This window comes from Lutra lutra, chromosome 4, assembly GCF_902655055.1.
Source record: "Lutra lutra chromosome 4, mLutLut1.2, whole genome shotgun sequence".
Taxonomy (NCBI): domain Eukaryota; kingdom Metazoa; phylum Chordata; class Mammalia; order Carnivora; family Mustelidae; genus Lutra; species Lutra lutra.
Genome location: NC_062281.1, coordinates 178,339,689 through 178,362,691, shown reverse-complemented (window position 1 = coordinate 178,362,691; position 23,003 = coordinate 178,339,689). Strand labels below are relative to the sequence as shown.

Here is a 23,003-nt window from a genome sequence, read left to right as displayed (position 1 = left end):
GCTCCTGAGGGCAGCTCGCCTGAGCGGTCTCCCGTGTGGCACCCATGTGTGTGATTGTGCATGTCTGTGGGTGTATGTCTGGCACATGCATAACCATGCGGATCTCTGTTTCTGGAACCAGTGTGGGTGGGTCACCTCCTGATTCACACGCAGGTGATGGTGTCTTGACACACCTAGCTTGGTGAGTGTGGCACATCTGTGTGCCAGCTGGTAACGTGTCTGTGCCATGTGGCCGGGGCTGACTGGGGCTCCAACAAACTGGCTCTGAGCGCATGTGTCATGGAAGTGGGTTCACCCAGTTTGGGGACAGTGCAGAGTGCAGAGGCTTTGTGCAAAGTGTTGAGGAAGTGTCCCCATCTGCGCACAGGGATCCGCCGCTGGCACACTCGCACAGGAGGTTCTTCTAGCCCGCCGAGGCTGAGCTGGAGCCCGCCTTCCCTCCACTGGATCTGCTTAGCCCTTCTGGGAAGAAAGAGGAACCTAGAGGACAAAGACCCAGCAGCCAGGCCTGCCAGCTGGGGCTCATGTTACAGAGGGGGCGGGTCAGTACCGCCCCCCGCCCCAGCCTAGTGGGGGGCCCCGGCCTTCCCTGGCGCCCAGCGGGTCTGCCTGGCCAAGAGAGCCTCATGGAGCAGCCTGTGTGGGAGCGGGCTCTTTATTTGGAGCTGGGGCCCGGAGCAGGCGGCGGGGCCCGGCTTGTCCGAAGCAGCAGCGCTGCATTGGGCACCAGGCCCGCGGCCTGCAGTGTGACTGTGTTGTCGCTGTAGACTGTGGGTGGGAAGGTACTGATGATCTCGAAGCTGGTGGCGTCCACAGCCCTGGGGATGGGGCAAAATGGATCAGACCAGTCCTGGGCCCAGAGACCCCCTGTAGCTGCCAGCCCCGCCCCATACCCACCTGGCCTTTGCAAGCAGGGAGCGCACATCACCAACAGTGTCCTCGGGCCGCATCATCAGCAGGAAGGCCTTCTCACCATTCTCAGACTTGATGCGCAGCATGGAGAGCAGAGGCGCCGGTGACTCAGGTGACTCCTGGCTCCTGTGGGCCTAAAGGCCATCAGTGCCCCCTGGTGGCCCAACCCCAAGTTCCTCACCTCCTCACTCTGCCCTCACCTCTCACGCTCAGCAGCCAAGGCTGGTGTCTCCACCACGATCTCCTGGACCTGGGCGGGCCATGGGCAGCAGTTCTGGAAGGCATTGATGAAAGGAGACAGAGTCCTGGGTCCTGCCAGAGACACCTTTCCCCCCAACCCTTAGAGGGCACTTCTCCCTGAACAACGGCGGATGAGACCAGTGAGCTAAAGGGGAAGGAAATGGAAGGAAAGCTTTGGGACGCAGCCCCATCATTCCCCTAAGAAGCCTTAAGGTCCCTCAGGCTAGTGAGGGAGACAGAACCCCACACGATGACTGGGCTGGAGGCCTAACCCAGCGTGGGTCAGGGAAGGCCTTCCCTTCACCCTAAGCTGTGACTAAGGATGAGGAGGCCACAGAAATGGAATGCAGGGAAAGAAGCCCTGGTTAGAGAAGCCTTCTCTGGGAGATGATACGTTTGAGAAAGTGTTAGCCGTTCACGTGGCTGAAGCTGAGAATCAGGTTGGACTGGAAGAAAGAAAAGGTTAGATATGGCAAGGGGACCGGCAAGGGGACCAGCAAGGGATGGTGGGCCTTGAGTGCCAGGATGAGAGCTTGGCCTTATCCAAGAACCACTGGAGGGTTTCAACAGGGAAAGCCCAGATCCAATTTATGTTTTACACACAGAGAGACTGCTGGGGGAGGGCAGCCGGCAAGGCAGGAGTGGGGGTGACAGGTCAACGAGAAGCTACTGCAGGTGTCTGAGACAGCCACTCGGGGGCCAAGCCTAGGAAAGTGGGCAGAGGGAATGGAGAGAAGAGATAGATTTGGGAGGTGTGCTAGAGATGGACAGATCAAACAGGACTTGGAGGAGGTAGAGTGGTAGGAAACTGAGGTTTGGTACATTTCACAGGTGGAGATGGGGTTGGAGCAGCAGGATGGGGAGGGAGGAGGGAGGATGATGTGTTCTAAGGGCCAGGAAGGGGGATCCAGGACTGATTTAGATATTCCGGCCTGGACGTTGAGGAGGTGGCCCAGTCCTTGGGCTCACCCCTGGCCTAGACTCTGGCTTTCCGCCTCTTATAGCCACAAGGCCGCCAGTCCAGCCCCTCTCTGGGTGTCAGTCCAGAGCCCTCCCAGACTGTTTTCAGGAGACAGTGAAACCTCCCTGAGAGCCTCATCTCTCCATCCAGGCCCTCCTCAGCAGCCCCTGAGCCCGAATCTCCAGACAAGCCTCTTCTCGGGCAGGTTGGGCCAGGGAGCCTAAGAAGGCTGGGGGAGCTATGGCTGGCCTCACCTGCAGGGTGTCTCGGATGGGTCCCCGGATGTCAACCACTTCCCCTTGCCGGATCACAAACTTGGGGAGCCTGTTCAGAAACTTCTCTGCAGTCATCTTGGAGCCTGCAGGGAGTGCATTGGGAGCCTTGGCCTGGGGAGGGGCTGTGAGGAATGGATGATGGTGGAGGAGGCCACCCGGAAATCATCCCACACCGTGCCCCCACCACCAGGCTCAGCCGAAGGTCCACGCTAACCTGGGTGCTCCATCCTGCCCGGCGGCTTGTGAATCCTCTGACGGCCCACCACGCGGCCCTCACCTGGGAACGGGTCCAGCCCATTCTCCGGGTAGACCTGATTACGCAGATCACTCACCTGGTAAGAAGGAAGGGTGGGCAGCGGTGGGCCTAGACCTTCAGCCCTGGGCTCCACCCTACTCTTGCCCAAACAGAGGCCTCCCCACACCAGCCCCCGCCACACCCTCCCCCCCAGGAATAGGCTCAAGGGACAGTCTGAAGCAACCCCCATTTTACAGATAAACTGAGGCCCCCAAGAGATCAGAGAGCTGTAGTTCATGCTACTGTCCCCAACCTGGGCCCAGCTTCTGCAAGCACGCCGGCTGGAGCTGCGGTACTGCCATCCTCCCAGAGAGCCCCTCTCGGGAGCCAGCCAGGAAACAAGGCACCACAGTGTTAGGAGAGGGCAAAGCCCCGTCTTGGCATGGACTGCCTCAAACACCCCCGGTCATGACTCACGGTTTTCCAAGCCCAGGTGGTGGCGGTGCACACGCCCTCACGTATGTTACCCTCGCTGTGCAGTGACCCACCGCCCCCCCGGGATGTTCCCACCACCACACCCCTCGCCTCACTCCCACCCACCCCTGCCGGCAGGGGGCTGGCGCATGCCCTGTCCTTTAGTCCCAACGTTTGTCCCCCATAGCACTGCCTTCCACACCCAACAGATGGCTTCGGGAGCCTCCAGGGCAAGCCAGGCCACTTTTGCATAGAACCTCGGGAACCCAGGGCTGTCAAGGTATTTTGGATGCTGGGGAGGGGCGGTGGCCCTGCAAGGCTGAAGGCTGTGCCTCCAGGGTGCCAGCAGGGGGCACTGCCTGCTGCTTAGCCTCCAGCCCTCGCTGATGGAGCAACTGAGACCCCTGCAGGCTCCCTACTCCCCTCTCCGCCAGGCTGAGGCTCACCCTCCTCCCAGAGGTCATCAGACTGAGGCTCCCTGTGGAGGAAGAGTGGCTTCCCACCTCAGACTGGGGGATGCCCCCACCCCCTCCAAACTCCTCACACAGGGTCGTGTGAGGAGCAGCCCATCACCTTAAAGGGAACCCCATTGGGGTACAGCCGCTGGAGCTCTGAGGGGAAGAAGCCATCCAGCAGGTCTCGGAGGCAGCGCTGTGGCAGGGATTGGAAGAGTGAGACCCAGCTGGACCGGTGCTGTGCCCCCTGCTCTGCTTCCCGTCTGGACAACCAGCCCTGGGCCCTGGATTTACCCGGTGGATCACACTCTGGATGTTCTCAGGGCTCCAGGACTTGGGGGGGGGGGGGTACAGGGGTTGCAAGTCCAAGTTGCACGTGGACTTGGGTACCTATGGAGGGTAGGTTGAGCTGCCCGCCCCCATCTCCAGCTAATGGTCAGGGAGGGCAGGGCAAGGCCACCAGAGCGGCCTGTCTCCCCTCCCCACCACTCCTACCTGTGTGGAGGGGTCATGGAAGGGCCGGAAGGGCCCATCGAACATCATGAGGCCATTCCGATAGAGCTTCAGTGGGATGGGCTCAAGGACATGGAGCCGTGCTCCACCAGGCATTGGTGTCACCTGGGTGTCACCTTCTACCACCAGCTCACTGAGATCCTTCAGGCTGGCCAGCAGCCTGTCAAAGTCCACCTCGGGGGGCGCCAATGAGTCCCCTGGCAAAGAGGATAAACAGCCATGAGCCTCTCTTCGGGCAGCTGCACGCTCCAGCAGCCCTGACTTCCATGGCCCTGGCTGGCTGAGCGGTGGCCTCGGCATCTCCGTCAGTGGCCATCTCGCCCGGGGGAGGAGGAGGGAGGACAATTGCCCTACAGAACGGCCTGTCTTTTGTTGACTCCTCACTTGTGCTGGAGGCTCCATACCTCTCGTGCCCCTCTCGTCCTACCAACCCCTATGCTGTAGGCGCTGTGATCGCCCCCATTCTTCAGATGAGGAAACCACAGGTTAGAGAAGGTTAATGGCTGCTCCTAATGGAGCAGGGGTGGGATCTGATCCAGCTCCACACCTGTGTCAGCTCTGGGGATCCTCTGTCTGGGTTCAAATCCCAGCTCTTCAGCTTCTACCTATGTGACCTTGGTCAAGACATGGAAAGCTGTGCACCACAGCCTCCCCTCCTACGAGGGTCCGGGAAGGTGACCATGAGAGGGCCCACTCGGAGCAGGCACTCTGCTGGGGAGTTACTGTTACCAGTTCTTGCCTTGCACCAACAGGCCTCAGGCCAACCCAGAGGCTATGACGCAGGAGTCATTTATCTCCATTTGACACATGAGGAAACAGGTCCACAGAGATGAAAAATGACTTGCCCCAGGTCACTTGGCAAATTAGAGAAGGGGCTGACTTTTCCCACCCATCCGCACCATCAGGAAGCAGAGGTTGGGGTAGGGACGCATGGCTGTTGGGGGGTAGGGAGGGATGTTGGGACAGCTACTGGACAGAACACATATGCGGCAGACCTTGGCCTGTGCCACTATTTCTGGGTCACACACTCCTCTGAGAAGCTGACAGACATTTGGGTCCCCTCTTCTGAAAAATGTGTTGCACACACAGGTGTGCCTAAGCTTCAGGGGGCAGTGGGGAAAGCCACAACAGACACCAGAACAGAAAGGCTGGAGGGCAGGTGGGATGCTGGAAGGGGCCAGGCCGGGGCCTGTTGTGGGTCCTTGAAGGGATCTGGCTCCCAAGCCCATCATCCCCTGGGGCGTAGCCCTACAAAACCTCCTGTTTTCACCAGGACAGCCAGGCTGTGGCAGGATGTGGGTCAGGACTCGGAGGTGGGGGAGCCCCAATCCCTTTCCTCACAGCAACTGACAGGGGACTCTGGAGGTGTGGGGGCAGGGCCAAGGAAACACCGATGTGGGCGGCTTTGTTTCTGGTTGCCTTTGTGGCTGCTCAAGGCCCCAGCAGGACTCCTCCCTCCCCTACATCTGCCAGGTGGTACGGGCTGCACCTGCCCCCCACCTCATTCCAGGGTCCCCTGGACTTCCTGAGACGCCTAAGAAAAACTCACAGAACACCCTGGGCATCCCCAGCATGAGTCAGAACAACAGCAAGCCACTTCTCTCTTTAACAACGAACTACATTCGGAACATACTGGTAAACCTAAAAATGACATCAGAAAATCTCGTCTCCTTGAACCCCTGCCCCTACCCCTATGTTCTTACAGACAGGAAAAGTGAAGCCTAGAAAGGTCAGAGGACTGGGCCCACGCAGACCACACCACGCTGACCCAGGGCCACTCAGATACGCTGCCTGCCCATCCAGCTGCATCCAGGAGCCAAGGCTGTTCCAGGGAGCTGAAGGACACGGGGTGATGGACAGGGAAGGGCCAGGTGGAGGCCCAGGGGAGGATGCCAGGAAGCAACTGGAGGGAAAAGAGTTTGCTGAGAAAGTCAGCCCTGGAGGCTCTCAGCCAGTGGGGCTAAGGCGTGGGGAAGTCACCGTGGGGTGGGCCGGGCGGGCGCCCGTGGCAGCAGCCTGCAGGGAGTCAAGGGGCCCGGGATACAACTGCAGCTCCAGGCAAAACAGGCCTGAGAACAAGGCAGCAAGCCTGGCATTTGCACCAAAGAGCAGGGAGTGTGCCACAGAAGCCTGGCCCATTGCCAGGTCACATGGGGTAAGGCAGGTCAGAGGTCTACTGAGGCATTTCCTCTCAGAGCTGCAGCTCTCCCGTCCATGGAATGGGGGGGAATAAGAACCTTTGTCCCATCCAGCAAGATCCAGCCAGGGGGACTGACTGTAAGGACAACGCAGTGAGGGTTTACTTCGTGCCGAACACCTAGAGGCAGGTATTACCGCTCCTGTTTTAGAGATGAGGGGACAGGGCCTTGTAAGGTGACATGCTCCTGCTCAGGCAGCTTTCAGGGCCCAGATGACCCTATGCCTCTATTCTCAGTGACCATGCAGGCTGCCTCTGGGACACTGCTCCCTGGGTTCCCTTTCTAAGGAGGGGTGTGGTGCAGGGAGAGATCACCTCTGAGCCCTCATCCAACTTTGAGCACCCGTAAGTTTATTAAATAGGGGAGTTGGAGGGGCGCCTGGATGGCTCGGTGGGTTAAAGCCTCTGCCTTCGGCTCAGGTCATGATCCCAGGTCCTGGGATAGAGCCCCGCATCGGGCCCTCTGCTCGATGGGGAGCCTGCTTCCTCCCCTCTCTCTGCCTGCCTCTCTGCCCACTTGTGATCTCTGTCTGTCAAATAAATAAATAAAATCTTAAAAAAAAAAAAAAAAGCGGGGGGAGAGTTGGGGAGGCATGGAGATCACGACCAAGTTCCTTGGCCTAAAGCCTGAGACCCCTGGGACCCAGGTTCCCCATCCTCCCCTCAGCCTGCTCCTCCATCACTCTCTGGAGCCGTCCTCCCAGGGCTACTGCTTCCAAGCTGTGTGATCCTGGACAAGTGGGTTGACCTCTCTGGGCCTGGGCTCCCTCTTCTATGAAATGAAGACAGTAACAGTCTCCACTTCACAGGTGGCTGTGAGGCTCAGAGGAGGTGCCTGGCAGACGGTGGCCTCCGTTGCCACTGACACCCTACCTCTTGCTCCCCACTGGCTCAGGGACCCACCTCCTCTGAGAGGCTTTGCCAGGAGCCCCTGCCTCGGAGACTCAGTCTCCTGAGTTCCTGGAGCCCTCAGGCCCACTGGGGAGCACGACACGTATCCCAGGCCATTGTCCTTTCCTGGTTGCTTGTCTTTCCAACCACAGCGGGCACTCCCTGAACACAGGCTACAGCATCGAGCCCTGGGCTTGGCCCGGAGTGGGAGTTCAAGAAGCACATACTGGATCCATTCCTTCCTCCCTCTGTCCCGCCAATATGTCCAGACTGCCCAAGCCCTGCTGGGCCCTGAGAATCGTGGCTGTGCCCACACCCACAGTCCTGCCCTCCTCAGGCTCATACTTGAGTGAAGGAGACAGGGTGACCGCAATGACAATGCATGTGGTTAGTACCACTGCAGAGGCCACGGAGCCCAGAGGAGGGCCAGCCCGGGGCGCGCTCAGCAGGGAGGTGTGGGCCTGCTCTGGGCTGGCTCCTCACACATCAGGCAGGGCCACCTGCTGCTGCGAATACCACCTTGGTGCCCTGGGGCCCTGGCATGCCTGTCCCCACCGCTTCACGCACAGGCCGGGCAGGAACCAGACTGCTGTCTCCAGACCTCCGCAAGCCTGGCCCTGCTCCGGGGAACTACGTTTGCTCTGCTCTCAGCGGGGCTGGTGGAGAGAAATCAGGCCCTGAGAGTCTGGTCCCTGATGGCTCACAGCCAATCCTCTGGCTTCCGCAGCTGAGCACTGTGCACCCCATTCCCACTGTTCCCACCTTGCCCCGTGCAGCAGGTCGTCCCTGCGGACCACGCAGACCTGTGCACGCAGGCACCCCCACCGTCCTGCACACAGGCCCAACGCACTGGCCCCTGGGCCAGGCTCCATGCTGGGCTTTCTGCAGCCTGGCAGGGGCTAAGTAACCATGGCTCGGTCATCGTTCATCCACTATCAGTGGCCTGTAAGAACCCCCACGTGCACAGAGGCATTCAGCGCTGGCAGAGGCCTGGGCATTAACACACCCATCTCCTTGTTTGAGCTCGGAGTGGGCAGGGATGAGGGGGAGGAGTTTAAGGAACAGGGAAGGGGGAAGCAAGGAGCTCAGAAGGGACAAGGATGGGGAAGGAGCTCAGAGAGGACCGCAGATGAGTGAGAGTGGGGAGCTCAGAGGCGATGGTGAAGGGAGAGCGAGGAGCTCTCAGCCCTGAGGCTCAACACCTGGCAACGGGTTGCACCAGAGCAGGACCGTCCCTTTCAAGTCCCCGCACACCCTGGAGCGCCCGGCATCCTAGTTAATGCTCAGTTCACTGGCAGAGAGGGCAGGGAGGCAGTGAATGATCCAGCCGGAGGCCACATTCTCGCAAGGCTTCCCCTGGGCCGGGTCCCCTTCGTGGGCCAGAGAACCCTTCTCCCCAGGGCGAAAGTCCTGGTTCTGGACCGGTTAGCCCCATCTAGATGCCCAGCCCACCTCCATGGCCGCCTGGGGCCTGCAGGGAGTGGTAGCCAACAGAAGGAGAGCCAGAGCAACGAGCCAGGGCATCAGGGCCACAGCAAGAGGCTGGCTTCATGCCCCTGAGGGCCCTTAGGGCAGCAGCAGCCTGGCACCTGGGGACAAAGCTGTGGAGGTAGGGGAGAAGCCAAGGAAGCGGGGGGGGGGAGGGGGGTGCAGTGCCAGGAGGAAAAGCTGCTGGAAATGAAGAGTGTTCATTTCATTCCAGAAGAGTGTTCATTGTTCAGCTGGCAGCAGAGCTAAGCTGAGGCCCCTCCATGCTGAAGAAGCAGATCGCAGAGGAGGAGGGCACACAGTGGTTTTCACAAGTTGCTCTAGCTTTGAAGCACTGGGTCTCAGAGCCAGCTTATTCTGGGCATAAACATACAACACAGCAGAGCGGGGGCTGCCCTGTTCTAGGAGTCCACAGAGCCAGGTCCGGAAGCCAGCTATCTGGGCTGACCCCCAAAGGAGCCAGGAGGACCCCCCTAGCCAGGAGGAAGGCTGCCCTCCAGCCAGCAGGGGCATGTGTGGGGTCCAGGGTGCCATGGTGGCTGACCCCTAGCGCTAGACCCCAGGAATGTTCTTAGAGCATCTGGCAGTTGCCTTTCAGGACGTCCCCGCCTACCCGGGAAGGGGTGTCCCAGGGCCATCCCCGATTCTTCCTGTCTGCTCCCTGATGCACAGTCTCCAAGACCATGGATTCCACTTCCTAAATCTGCCCTGCTCCTCCTCACGGTGCCTCTGGATGTCATCCCATCTCCTGCCTGGATGACTGGGACCACCTCCTAAACGGGCTCCCGGCCTTAAGTCTTGACCCCTTGGCTCAACAGTCTCCAGACTTCCTAAGCAATTCCCATCTATAAAATGGAACAACCTGTGGCTTGTGTCAAGGCTGTTGATGAAAATGCTTTGAAAGCTACAAATATTGTACAAGTGGGAAGTGATGTTTTTAGAAGAAGCAGTGGGGGAGCTGTGCCCTGAGGGTTAGGGGGATCTGGCCAAAGCTCAGGCCTGAATGGGGAGGCAGCACTCTCGGGTTTTGAAAGTTATGAAATCAAGACGGTGACGTCACTTTCCAAACACTCCCCTCAGGAGCCATGCTCACCGATGCTCCTGGGAGGCTTCCACTGGCACGTCACCGTGGAAAACAAGCAAAGCCCCTGCCTGTGGAGCCGATGACATGCAAGGTCAGTGCCAGATGCTCGGCATCGACCCTGCTGATCCCTTCAACTCCGCAGGGAAGAGCGCACCCCCACTTACTGAGCGGGGCCTGAAGGCTCAGAGAACAGAAGTCACCCGCCCAAGTCCCACGTGGAGCGGGCGGCAGAATGGAGACGAGCACCCAGGTCTGACCAGCTCCAGAGCCTGGAGAAGTACCTCAGGGCAATCACCTCCATTCTTTGAAGAGAATGGACTTTCAGAAATGGCCAGATCTACGGGTCCACATCTGTGGAGTTCATTCCTCTAGATCGGGAACGGTCAAGTTTAGAAAAAAGAATGGAGGAGTCCCAGAGAAACAGGGCAAATTCAATGGCTTGGCTACAGCAAGGCTGAAAAAGGAACGCAAAGAGGGGGTCAAGCCTGGCTCTGAGGGCAGCTTCCAAAGCAGAGGACTCGTTTTTTAAAAACTTTGGGATGGAAGACATTTTGTAAACTATGGAGCCCAACACAAGTGAGGTTGTCTTATGTCTCGTATCTCTTGGGTCTCTGAGGCCTCTGAAAGATGAGCAAGCAGGGGGTCTGAGGCAAGACCAGAGGAAGAACATGGTGGCAAGTCAGGTGCTCAGTGATGGAGGCAGAGCCTGTCCTCCCTGCTCCTGGGTCAGGGGCGCGAATGAGACTGCCTCTGGACAGCTGCTGGCCCAGAGTGGTGTTGGAGAACTCCTTTTGTAGGAGGGACTGGGGGCAGACCCCCTACTCTACCTGGTTTCCAGAACTTCTTGGCTGTCATCCAGTCCCTCTTGCCATTCTCTGAGTCTGCCTGGTTGTCTGAGCCCTCCTGGTCCACAGACTCGCCCACCCACTGCAGCCCGTAGTCACTGAGGAACCGCTGTATGGAGAGAAGGAACAGATGTGGGGGGGGGAGGGCGCGGTCAGCTCAAGCCCCCAGGGAGCAGCCAGCAGCAGTCCGGTCCCCAGCCTCAGGCCTCAGCTCCCAGCGCCCACTGGGCAGAAGGGATGGGCCCCTGGGGTCTTGGCTACTTCCTGGCTGGGACCTTGGGAAGCCATTTCACCTTCCAGAGCTGTAGGCTTCTCCCTGCCCTAGAAGCATGCAAGGAGGACTCAGTTAAGATCACTCACATAGAGTGCTTAAAGCACAGTGTCTGGCGCCAGGAAGACCTCACTGAAGGTGGCCCCGATGGTAGTGGGGCACCCGGTGCATCTGGCCTGAGTGGAGGAAGGGCAGGGATACGGGCTTGTGCAGGACCCAGAGGACTTGGTGAGCCACATGCAGCTTCTCTAGGGCTAGGCCTCCCATCCCCCCAGCCACAGGAAAACTTCTGACTTGTCTACACTTCCTGTCGTTGCTTCTTCAACTCCCTCTCTCTCCTGACCCCATTCTAGCCCCGTCTCACTACTGACTGGAACTGCTCAGGTGCAACCACCAACAGCCCGCCCAGCGCCAAACCCAGCGGGTTTCTGTCGTCAGCCCCCCAACACGTCTCATTCCTTCTCACTTGCACCCAGCCCACTGACCACACTTAGAGGTCTCACAGGTATTTCAATAAGAACTCGTCCCCAACAGCCCTAACTCCATGTCCCCATCTCCCAAACCGCTGCCCCAGATCTCCAGTCTGTCAACGGCACCCCTCCACCTGGGCCTCAGCCACGACCCGCAAGGCCTCTGAGCGCCACCAGCGACGCAGACTCGGATCTCTCCACTCTGCCCCAGCACCTCGCTCAAGCCCCGGCCATTCCCCACCCTGCACCCCCGACGACTCCAACTGCTCTTCCACAGGCCTCCCCGTCCACGCCTCCGAAACCTTCCCATGGCCTCCCATCCTGGAGGACAGAATCCAGCCCCGCATGACAGGTGGACAGGCTCCCCCGACGGTCCTTGCCGTCTCTCCTTCTCCCTCTTGCTCTCCACACCCACAGGAGTCTGTGTGGCATCTCTTCGGCCTTGATCCTCATTCCCTGATCACCTCTTTATCCTCCATATCTGCCCGATGCCACCCCGCAGAGCGGCCCAAACTCCAGCTCGCCCCTATCCTGTCACCCAGCTAAATACAGAAACCTAGACCCGTGTCCTTGTTTACGTCTCTGTCCCCTTCAGCCTGCCAGCCCCAGGGACAGGGACCACGTTTACCTCCCAGCACCTGGAAGGGTGCCTGGCACCCAGAGATGCTTTGTTTGAGTTAAATGAAGTAGGAGTCAATGTGTGAAGGCCACCAACTAGGAGCCGGAGCCAAGATACCTTCTGCCCTGAAGCTGTAGGCGTGGCCCTCAACCCCTGTGGCAGCAGCTCAGAGAAGCCCCCCCAGCCCCCCCAACCAGCACTCTCAGCAGAGAGTTCAGGCAGCCCCGGGGTATGGAATAGGCCCCGGGAGCCAAGGGCCCTCCTGCAGCTGTGGCCTGGTCGCTGCTTCTGTGGTCTCAGTTAGGATGGGGTTTTGGAAGCCAGCTCTGTGAGAGAGAGAGAGCTTTTGGGGGTGGAGGAGCGCCAGTCATCAGGGGCAGGGGGGCACTGAGGAGGCATGTGTACTCAGTACCCTCCTTTGAGCCTATGGTCCCTACAGTTCAAGTCTGGCTTGTGAATGGATAAGTCAGTAGGGGCAACAGGTGGCACCTGGTGGGTGAGATGCCATGTTCAAAGGCAAGGGATGGCCGTGACCCACCAGTAACCACACACAGCCGGGCGCTAAGCTTGATCCTGGCTGTGCAGCAGCAACCAGGAGGAAAGTAGTCCTCACCTCGGTGGGAGCTCACAGTCCCACAGGGGAGACTGAGGCCCCCTGGGAAGGGCCCCCACCCCTGATGTGAGACTGACGATGACTGAAGACCCACCAGGGGAAGGTGGAAAAACACTCCTCAAGGAGAGGGAACAGCATGGGCCAAGGTCCTGTGGTGGGAAGAGCTCAAGGTGTCCAGGGAACCAGAGGCAGGCCCGTGGCTGGAGCCGAGAGGCTCCCAGCGAGACCGAGGTGGTCAGGGGGCCCAGCGGGGTCAGGGCACTAGACCCTCCCCGGCTCTTCAGACTCTGGGTTAGTCCTGAGGAGGGAACCATGGGATGTGCAGGGGCTGGAGGACCCAGAGCCATATCCTGAGGGCCAGATAGCTCTGGGCCACTGCCTCTCTCACCTCCATCTCCTCAACCTGGCGCTGGAGCCGCAGGCATGTGGTCTCCAGGTCCTGCTGCTGCTGCGTCCTGACCTGGCCTGCGGGGAAAGATCAGCAGCAGGGAGGCTGCCGGACCACCTCTGGCTTTGCCTGCCATTCTGCCCTCACCGTCCTTTGGAGTAGCTGCCCCTTGAGAACTCGAGGGGTCCCCTGAAAACTGCCTCTGGGCCTCTCCTCCGACCTTGAGAGGGGAGGCCCGGACTCTCAGGAGACTCCCCCCGCAACCTCAGCCCCCCGAGGCTCCTGAGGGGGCTGTGTTCCTCCACACTTTTGATGGCATGCCCAGTGTTCGGGGCTGGGCTACGGCTGCACTCTGGGCACTCAGTCCCAGAGAGGACATCATTGTCCTGGTGTTATCATAACCACTGTCTGGGCTCAGCTGTCCAGGACCCATGACGGGGCTCAGCTTGATGCTCTTGGAGCCCTGCTGCCCAGCAGCCACCGGCCCAGGGGAGGTATCCCAGGAGGGCTGACCAGCCGACCAAGAGAGCCTCTTACCCTGGTGCTCTTGGAGGTTCTGCACCATTTCCTCCAGGGCCCGTATCTTCCGATCCTGCAGCAGTAAGACAAAGAGGGATAGGCAGACCTGGGGGTTCCCAGAGCGCAAGGGAGCCCCTTCTAGATGGGAAGACCCAGACTTCTTGCCTCTGTGGAACAGCCCCCTTTGGCACAGCCACGGCTCCTACCCCTCAGATACCCTTGTGGTTCCACTGTGGTGAGGAGAGGCAGGGAGCACCTCCAAGTGCCCCAGAGCCAGCAGCCACTGCTACCACCGCATCCAAGGCTACTGGCCTCACTCAGCTGTAGAGAAGACCCTTAGCCTCTCTGCTCAGGTCACAGGAACCCAGATCAGCCCCAGGCCATACCTGGGGCTTGAACTGGGAGGTTCATTGGGAGAGACAGTTCTAGAACCCATCCGCCCTGGCCTATTACGGTGGTAAACTCACTGACCTCCCCAGCCTGGGCCCTTCCACTGCTCAGACCAGACCCTGGCCCTGTCCCCACTGAGGTCCCACCTTGGACAGCAGCTCATCAGTCTGAGACCTCACTTGCCGCTCCAGATCCCGCATCTTCCTGGTCAAGGTGGCCACCAGCTCCGAGTCACGGAACACGGGGACTGCCAAACAGACAAAGTCCTGGAGCCCAGGCCTAGAGTGGAGGCTGAAGTATGGGGGTCCAGTGGAGGGCGATAGGTATTCCCAGAAGCAGAAAGAACAGTAGTAATAGGAGCTGCCACTTAGATATTAGAGATTGTCCAAAATACTTTGCCTCGTGCTGTCCCCATAGTGCGCCTCAGTTTATAGGAACACAGCAGATAGGGGAACGAGTCAGCACAGAGGACAAGCAAGCACCAAGATCTGTGTGTGGGCTCTCTGAGAGACATATGGCCCGGACTTCTGAGTCGGTGTCATTTTAAACTTAAAAAGGCAAGGATAAGGGTGCCTGGGTGGCTCGGTTGTTAAGCATCTGCCTTTGGCTCAGGTCATGGTCCCAGCATCCTGGGATCGAGCCCCATATCGGGCTTCCTGCTCAGCAGGGAGCCTGCTTCTCCCTCTCTGGCTCCCCCATGGTTGTGTTCCCTCTTTCACTGTCTCTCTCTGTCATAAATACATAAAATCTTAAAAAAAAAAATAAAAAATAAAAAGGCAAGGACACTGTTCTACAGAGGTATAACAATCAAATGCAGTGCCCGACCCAGATTAGAACCTAGATCAGGAAAAACAATAGCCAGGAGCTAATTTTGGAATATAGGAAATCTGAGTGCAGAAGAGGGGCTCCAGGGTGTCTCCGTGTCATCCACATTCTTGGGTGCTGTCCCTGGGTTCCCTTATTCGGAAGAGATGCTTACTAAAGCATTTAGAGGTGAAACATCATGATATATGAAATTGACTTCTAAATGGTTCATCAAAAAAAAATACATTTACATTTATACATATGTGTATATGGACAGAGAGAAAGCAAATTAGTGGCAAAATGCCACTCACTGTTGCATCTAGATGGCAGACACACAGGTGTTCACTATACTATTATTTTAATTCCTGGATAGGCTAGACATTCTCCAAAATAAAGTCTCGGAAAAGAAACCAAGAAAGACCCAGAGGGAGGAGTGGGCCCTCTCCTTCCCCGGCCGCTGCCCTATGTGTGAACCAGGAACTGCTTGTGTGGTCCGCAGCCACGTGGGCAGACAGGCCAAAGATGGCTCAGTGGAAAAACAGAGAAACCTGAACCTTTTTTTTTTAAGATTTTATTTATTTATTTGAGAGAGTGAGAGAGAGTGAGCACAAGCCAGGGGAAAGGGTAGTGGGAGAGGGACAAGCAGACTCCCTGCTGAGCCCGACTCAGGGCTCCATCCCAGGACCCTGAGATCATGACCTGAACTGAAAACACACATTTAAACAACGGAGTCCCCCCAAGTACCCCAAAACTTGGCCTTTCGATGATGTCTTTGAGGGGATGGATTAACAACCCTGGAGTTGCCTCCTGGATGTCGTGCTACGCGGGACAGTAAGTCCTCCTCAATGTCCATGCTAGCTGAGTAAGGGATTTCTCTGCCTTGCAGTCAAAGCTCTATAATGGCTCTACGGACCTCCGAACCCCATCCGTGCCTAGAGTGTGGATGAGCTCACTGAGGCAGCAGGGGGAGAGAGAGAGAGATGGAGAGAACCTAGGGGAGAAGCATCCCACTGAAAAGATAGGAGGAAAAGAAGGAGCGAGCAAAGAGAGGGAAGAGCCTGGGAGGTGGGAAAAAACCCGAGAGAGTGGCGTCATGGTGGCGAAGGGCCCAGAGTGATGTGAGAAGGAGGGAACGGTGACCCTTGTGGAATGCTGCTGTGCAGAGAAGTGAGACAGGACAGGCAAGTCCTTGTTTGTGACCTCGGTGGGGACAGACACTGGCTGAGAGTGGAGTGAGGAGCAGATGCCAGGGGAGAGGCAAAGAGCACACGGGACAGCTCCTTAAGGGGAGGAGCTGGTTACTGCAGTTGCTAACAAGCGTGTCCCCAGCCGGGCTGCAGGAGAGCCAGACTTTGTGCCTGCATGGTTGTGGGGCCAGACTCTTCTGGTTTCCTTTTACAGCCTCAATTCCCTGTTCTATCCCATGGCAGGGTTCAGAGGAGGAGTGCCTCCCCACTCATAGACGAGGAAATAGGAGGCAGAGAGATAGAACATTGCTTACCCAAGGTGTTACAGCTAGTGGAAACTTCTAGTCTTATCCCCAGTTCCTCCGGGCTTGCAGCAGACTCTGACCTTACCTGCCCAGGTTTCCCCGGTGCCCAGGCCCATTCCACCCTCCACCGGGAAGCTGCCCAGTAGGCCCCTCTGGGCACCTCTGAGATGGATGTCACCATGGTCCTTGGGGGACAGTGCAGGCCAAGCGAGGAGCGCTGTCTGCAGACCAGGGGCTCACCCATAGCAGGCAAGAGTAGGTCCATGCCTCTCTGGGCCTCAGCCCCTCCCTGAGACCCTCTCCTGCTGCTGGGGACCAGACCCCTTTTAGGCTTCTGTTTTTACCTTGTCTGCTCACAGGTGCACCAATGCCGCCATAGCAGGAAGGGACAGCGATTTTTTCTTCTGGGCCAAGTCCATTATTCAGCACGTCTGCCTCATCTTCTGCAGACAGGGATGTCCAGGTCACTGCTCTGGGGCTGAGGCCCAGAGAACATTGGGGCCCTGGGCTCTGGCCCAGATGAAGCAGCCTGTACTCTGTACCCCCAAGTGTACACAGATAGAACACGTGGGATGTCAGGGAGCAAGGATCCAACCAGAGCAGGCTTTCTTGCAAATCTCCCAGCCTGGCTCCCAGGAGGACCTGAGTAGCCGATGCCAGCCACAGGGTGGCAGCAAGAATGGGGTTGGGATGCAAAGGTCTGAGCCTGTGGTTGGCGAGACAGCCAAGGGAGGACGGGACTTCTGGAGGAAAAGGCAGGATGGGCTGGAGGAGGCTGTCAGGGGAAGGACTGCTGGGGTCTGACCCCCATGGCTTCTTGGCAATCACTGGCCAACCCCACAGTGAGTGGAGGGCTTCCCATGTTAGCAGTGACATCTCTGCTAAGGGCGTGGGGCCTCTGAATCAGAGAGCTGCTGGGTCCTGTCTTCAGGAAGGCATGAGGGCCCTGTGGGTGGGCCAGCTGTTCTGACAGTGGCCACCGTCTTGTCCCTTCTCTCCATCTACACAACCCCAGGGACACCCAAGAGGTGCGAGGAGAGGGGGACATGAGGGCAGAGCCTGCACTTACCATCTCCGTAGATTTTTATCCCCCGCCTGCTGGGAACCCGGGCAGGAAGGAAAAGGAAGACAGAGAAGTTAGGACCCTCTGGAATGTCATCAGGGGAGCAGCTCCGGCACTAGGGGCCTAGCCAAGCCTAAACGAGATGGAGGCTGGGACTCTGCCTCCCGAGGCAATCTCCTCCCCAGATCCCATCCTTGACCCTGGGGCAAACCAAGGGACAGGCTTCAAGGTGTCCCATTGTCCCAATGGGGAAGGGGGGAAGGGTAGGGAAGGGCTGAACGGGGGGGGGGGGGGGGGGGGGGGGGGGGGAGGGGGGGGGGTTCGGTGGAAGACACAAGCACTCCCAAGCCCAGCAGCCCAGCCCCAGCTCCGCTGTGAAATGGCTGTGGGACCCCAGGCCTGTCGCTCAGCTGCCCTAGATTTCCCTGGCCTTCAAATGACTCAAAGTGGTGTTCAGAAGAGCAAGGAGAGGGGTAAAAAATGTTTCAAAAGGATAAAAGCGGGAGGCAGATGTAAAGGATTCCCCTTACTGAGGGCTCAGCACATGGCTGGGCCGGAGAAGCTGCCCATCGGTCTTGATAAACCAACCCCAAACTCTGTGTACCCAGGGGCCGCGCCACTCCCACCCAGCCCACACCCTGGCAGAGGGCCCCAGCCAGCATCTGCTCTGACAAGCTATGGAGCCTCTCTGAGGAAGTGGTACAGAGAAAGATCCGGTGGTCAAGGAAGGTTATGTAACTCCTCGTTTTTGCCCTAAGACACTAGGAGCCATCCTAGTCCACAGGGGCCAAAAGGCAGAGACATGAACACAAAGATGCCCCTACCCACCACCCCCGCCCCCGCCCAGCCCCAGGCAGGTTCCTTACGCTGGATTCACAGGCTCTGACTGCAGGGGCACTCTTCGGGTCTTGCCAAGGGAGGCCAAAGGTGAGCCCATAGTTCTACTTCGAGATGCTAGCTGTCAGGAACTCTCTGAAAAGAAAGAAGAAAGTCAGTCCTTGAGGAAAGAGGGGGCCTGGGGCTTCAGGACCAGGGAAACTTCCTCTTCCATGGTTTCTTTTCCCGGGAAGAAGCACTGTCCAGGGAGCAGCGCCCCTCACTTCTTCCCACCACCCCTGCAGAGGTTTCTGGAAGCAGCTTGGTCTCAGGATCCTTGTGATTGATGTTGGCCTGAGCCTCTGGATATCCTATTCTCTGTTCTGATCCTGGAGGCCCCTGGCCTGGTTGGGAAAGGGTGATGGGAGTGGGGGGTCCAGGTCCAGAGATGGGCCAGGAGCCTGGGATTTTCCCAACTTGTGTCCTGGCTCCATCCTTTAAGGAGCTGGTTGATACAAAGCTCAAGTCCTAGGATTGTGCACTGCATTTGATCGAGAATAAAAAATAGTAATAATAATAATAATAATAATAAAATAAAAAATTAAAACTACTTAAAATTAAAAATAAAGAAATAAAATCTTAAGAAAAAAATTTTTAATGTGGCTGTTGTGGCTTTTGTTACTATACACTGAGGACACTTATACATGTCTCTCCCCCTCCTTCTCTCTTCTTCTGTTAAGATGAATGCACGTCAGGAATGGAATTAAAGGCCACTACTCTATTCAGTGAATTAAATATATTATGTGGCTAATATTTAGAAACCCTAGAACCAAAGGACCCCCATCAGGGCCTGAATCAAGTCTTTTTAGGACAAATCCAAGACAGCTGCCCTTTGAAAATGTGTGGTACAGCCTCACCCCTGCCCCTGAAGCTGCCCAGCAAAGGGCGCTGTGCCACTGGGAGGCAGCTTCTCCGTCTTCACTCCGGAGTTTGGGACTCATGCCCCAGACCTGGCATTTACTCACCCCCACCATCGGCCTTCCCAGTCTGCCCCTGGCCTGCCCCAGTCCCTGCTGTCTTGTCCAGGCATCCTTTTGTTCTGTGTGGCCAAGTGTGACAGCCCCTCCTGGTTCCCTGCACGGGTCTCCAGCTAGAGGGATCTTCAGAAACATAAAGCTAATATGTCACCTCCTTGCTGAAAGCTCCCAGTGGCTCCTTCTTGCCCAGAGAAAAGAAATTCAAAATTCCGTAACAGAGATGATCTGGTCCCTGCCTGCATCTCCTGACCTCACTCCCCCTCACTCCTACACTTGAACCTGCCTGACCTCAAATGCTCCCCTGGCCCAGAACTCCTTCCTGGAATGGAGTCCCCATTCCGACCTGCCCCCTTCCCTCAGTTGAGCTAACTCCTCTTTTTTTCTTTGTTTTTGTCTGTCCTTTAGTCATATGTTAAGTTTTTACTTTTAAATTACTATGGATTCACAGGAAATTAGGAAAATAGTATGAAGGGGATCTGTGTGCCCTCCACCCAGGTTCTCCCAACAGTTACACTACACGTCTGTATCCTTTTATGCTTTGTCACCCCCATGGACATTCCAGGTAACCGCCACTATAGTCAAGATAAAGAACTACTCTATCAGGGACCCTGGGTGGCTCGGTGGGTTAAAGCCTCTGCCTTCAGCTCAGGTCATGATCCCAGGGATCCTGGGATCAAGCCCCACATCGGGCTCTCTGCTCAGCAGGGAGCCTGTTTCCCTGGCTCTCTCCCTCTGCCTGCCTCTCTGCCTACTTGTGATCTCTGTCTGTCAAATAAATAAATAAAATCTCAAATAAATAAATAATTTTAAAAAAGACCTACTCCATCACCACAGAGATTCCCTCACCCCGAGGATCTCCCTCATACCAGCCCCTTCTGGTCACACCCATACCATCCTCAACCCTGGCAACCACTACTGTTTTCTTACTTCAGGAATGTTACATTAATGGAAACATACGGTATTGACCTTTAAAAAAAAAAAAAACAGCAGGGCACCTGGGTGGCTCAGTGGGTTAAGCCTCTGCCTTCAGCTCGGGTAATGGTCTCAGGGTCTTGGGATCGAGCCCCGCATCAGGCTCTCTGCTCGGCAGGGAGCCTGCTTCCCTTCCTCTCTCTCTCTGCCTGCCTCTCTGCCTACTTGTGATCTCTGTCTGTCAAATAAATAAATAAAATCTTTTAAAAAAACAGCTTTATTGAGATCTAATTCACATACTTAACCCTTTTAAAGAGTACAATTCAGTGGTTTTTGGTATACTCACAGAGTTGTGAAACCATCACCACGGTCAATCTTTAGAACATTCCATCATGCTAACAGGTGATGTTCCTTTCCCAGCTAGCACTGTTCTGCATGAGTTTCCTCTGGCCCCAATTACCCTTCCCTTCTCCAAATTCTTATCACCATAACAGCCCCTCAGAAGAAACTAGTTTAAAAAAAGACAGAAGTGAACAAGTGTTGGTGAGGAGGTGGGGAGATTGGAATCTTAGCTGGAGCGGAAAATGGCGTGGCAGCTGTGGAAAACCGTCTGGAAGTTCCTCAGAAGGTTTCTTTATGGCTCAGCAATTCTGCTCCTGGGGATCTACCCAGGATGAAAACTTACATCCACACAAAAACTCACCTACATGTTCACGGCAGCATTATTCATAATATGCAAAAATGGAAACAACTCAAATGTCCACCAGCCAAAGGACACATAAAGAAGTCTGGTATATCCTTACAATGGAGTATTAGGAAGCAATAAAAAGAAATGGAAACCAGGTCACCACGTGAATGGACCCTGAAAACATTATGCTAAGGGAAAGTCACAAAACACCACATATTGTTATGAACCCATTAATATAAAATGTCCAGAATAGACAAATCTAGAGACATAAAATAGATTGGTAATTGCCTAGGGCTGGAGGCCTTTGGAGGGTATATGGGGTAGTTGATAAAGGGTACAGAGTTTCTTTTTAGACAGATGAAAATATCTAAATTGATTGTGGTGGTGGTTGCCCAAGTCTCATGAATATCCTAAAAACGGTTGAAGTTTATATTTCAAAGGGGTGAAGTAAATATTATGGGAATTATTATCTCAACAAAGCTATCACAGAAAAAAAGGGACCCGGTCCCCAAACCAAACTCAACATCTTCCTTCAAAATAAGCTCCTCCCACTTCCCCCCTTCTTAATGCGACCCCATCATCCAACCACAAAATTGTCCTCTCTTTCCTCTTCTCTTAATCCCATCCATCGCCAGACTTTGCAGGTTAAACTCTGCAACGTCTCTCACACAGCTCCTTCTTTCCATGCCCACTTTGGTCATCCTCGTGGGGCTCTCACTGACCTTCCTTGGGGCTGTCACGATAGCTGGCAAGTGACTTCCTGCTTCCTGTCTCGCTTCAGACCAACACACTGTCTCCAGATTAATTATCCCATGGATTATAAGAGACCCCTGACTTCTGGGGCTGTGTCCTCCTTCCTCAGACCCGAGGCAGAGGTGGGCCTGAGGACAGAGCCACGTCTACTCCCCTCACATGGGGGCTTCCAGGGGCTGACTGTTGACTTCCCCCTCAAGCTGGAGACGCCTACAGGTTGGACTGTGTCCCCTTCAGGCTGGGGCTTTGAGAGGAAAGCTGTGTCCCATGCCCCTACAGCTTTAGGACCCAAGTCATGGCTGTGCTTGACTGATTATATCCTCCGGCAGATCTACGCGGTCCATTTGCACAGTTCACCCCAGGCCCAGTGCTTTCCGGCGCAGGCAAGGCCAGGCCGGCTGCACGCCTTCAAGCCCTCCATCTCCAGCTGGAAGCGCTCACGACGCGACTTCAGTCACGACCTAAGCCCTCCACCTAAGCCCTCCCCGGGAGCTGCGTCGCCTCCTCCCGCCTCCTCCCGTAGCCACGTAGGCGGAGATCTGAAGCCGCTCCCATGACGCGGAAGCCTGCTGGGCCACCCGACCGCGGGACTCGCGGGTCCTCGGACTCTCGGGTCGAGGGCCCCAGCCTGCGTAGGGGACTCCGGGGCCGCAAAAGTTTGAGCCGGGACTCACCGCTTAGGGCCACGAAGCCGTCCCACGGCGCCGCCATCTTGTTGTCACGCGGTTTCCCAGGCGACCAGAACCCGTGCGCTTCTCATTGGCTAATTCGGCGGATGGGGGGGGTGCCACCGCCTGTGCTCGAATTCTATTGGCCCACGAGTCTAAACTCTTCGCGGGAATACCTCAAATCCCAGAATCCACCGCGGTGTACGCCCTCGGAGACTGGAGAAGTGAAGGGTTCAATTTTACCTCCCACCCCCCAACCTCGAAAAAGGAGAGAAACTGGGGTTAGATTCCTGAATCCTCTGAATCCTGAATGGGTAATCCGACAGAGCAGCCGTTTTTCCTAAATTGATTTGGGGGGAGATTAGCCCTCTGAGTCTCTTGTTTCCGCATCCGATCAGTGCAGTACATCGCGGGGCTTTTTTGAACATGAATTGAAATGATGCCAAGTACTTAATAAATGTTTCCTAAATCCGAATTTCTCTGCTCACTTCGTGACCAGGGATGCTCAAATCCTAGTTCCTTCGTGTTTAAGTTCAGGTGAGACTCCCTTTGCCTTTGGATAAGACATTGACTTTGAGTGAGATATTTCCCCTCCCCAGCCTCATCTAAAAAAGTAAAATGTTAGAACAATTAGAGGCAGTTTAATTAAGAGCATGGACTTTGGCCTCAGGAGTCCTGGCGCCTGACTTGTGTGTCCTTGAGCAAGTTTTTCGTTTCTTCATCTGTAAAATGGGGATAATACCCACCCCACAGGATTGCCTTGAGGATTAAATGAAATAATTATTCACAGTACCAATCACAACACCCATACAGAGTAAGTTTTCAAAAACATTTCCTGCTTTTAACTATCTTTATCATCATCTCTCAACCTTTCAGCGGTGATGGTCTAAAAATGAATGACTTCTACTGGCAGGCACCCACTTCCTTAGG

At 56.3% G+C, this 23,003-nt stretch overlaps 1 protein-coding gene across 4 annotated transcripts; it reads right to left on the bottom strand.

The window, feature by feature from the left end:
* Positions 1 to 558: 558 nt before the first annotated feature.
* UBXN11 (UBX domain protein 11) lies at positions 559 to 22,157 on the bottom strand. Of its 4 annotated transcripts, none has more exons than XM_047725957.1 (15): positions 22,080 to 22,157; positions 18,066 to 18,171; positions 17,206 to 17,234; positions 16,481 to 16,579; positions 13,987 to 14,087; positions 13,469 to 13,556; positions 12,932 to 13,008; positions 10,553 to 10,679; positions 4,048 to 4,262; positions 3,671 to 3,748; positions 2,603 to 2,720; positions 2,368 to 2,471; positions 1,113 to 1,186; positions 924 to 1,038; positions 559 to 818 (listed from the first exon to the last, which is right to left on the bottom strand). In XM_047725957.1, the coding sequence occupies exons 2-15, from the start codon at positions 18,134 to 18,136 to the stop codon at positions 567 to 569; spliced, it is 1,548 nt and encodes a 515-aa protein (XP_047581913.1). In that variant the 5' UTR covers positions 18,137 to 18,171; positions 22,080 to 22,157; the 3' UTR covers positions 559 to 566. The 4 variants fall into 4 exon arrangements, with proteins under 4 accessions (XP_047581913.1, XP_047581914.1, XP_047581916.1 ...); XM_047725958.1 differs by having other exon boundaries at positions 612 to 818; positions 898 to 1,038; positions 2,368 to 2,510; XM_047725960.1 differs by having other exon boundaries at positions 612 to 818; positions 898 to 1,038.
* Positions 22,158 to 23,003: the final 846 nt, after the last annotated feature.

Excerpts from the sequence above, each read along its gene's own strand:
- UBXN11 (XM_047725957.1), bottom strand. The coding sequence starts at position 18,136 with ATGGGCTCACCTTTGGCCTCCCTTGGCAAGACCCGAAGAGTGCCCCTG. Across the intron at positions 14,088-16,480 it reads TGCACCTGTGAGCAGACAAG|TCCCCGTGTTCCGTGACTCG; the intron begins GTAAAAACAGAA and ends TCTGTTTGGCAG. Across the intron at positions 3,749-4,047 it reads TCCATGACCCCTCCACACAG|CGCTGCCTCCGAGACCTGCT; the intron begins GTAGGAGTGGTG and ends TCCCTGCCACAG.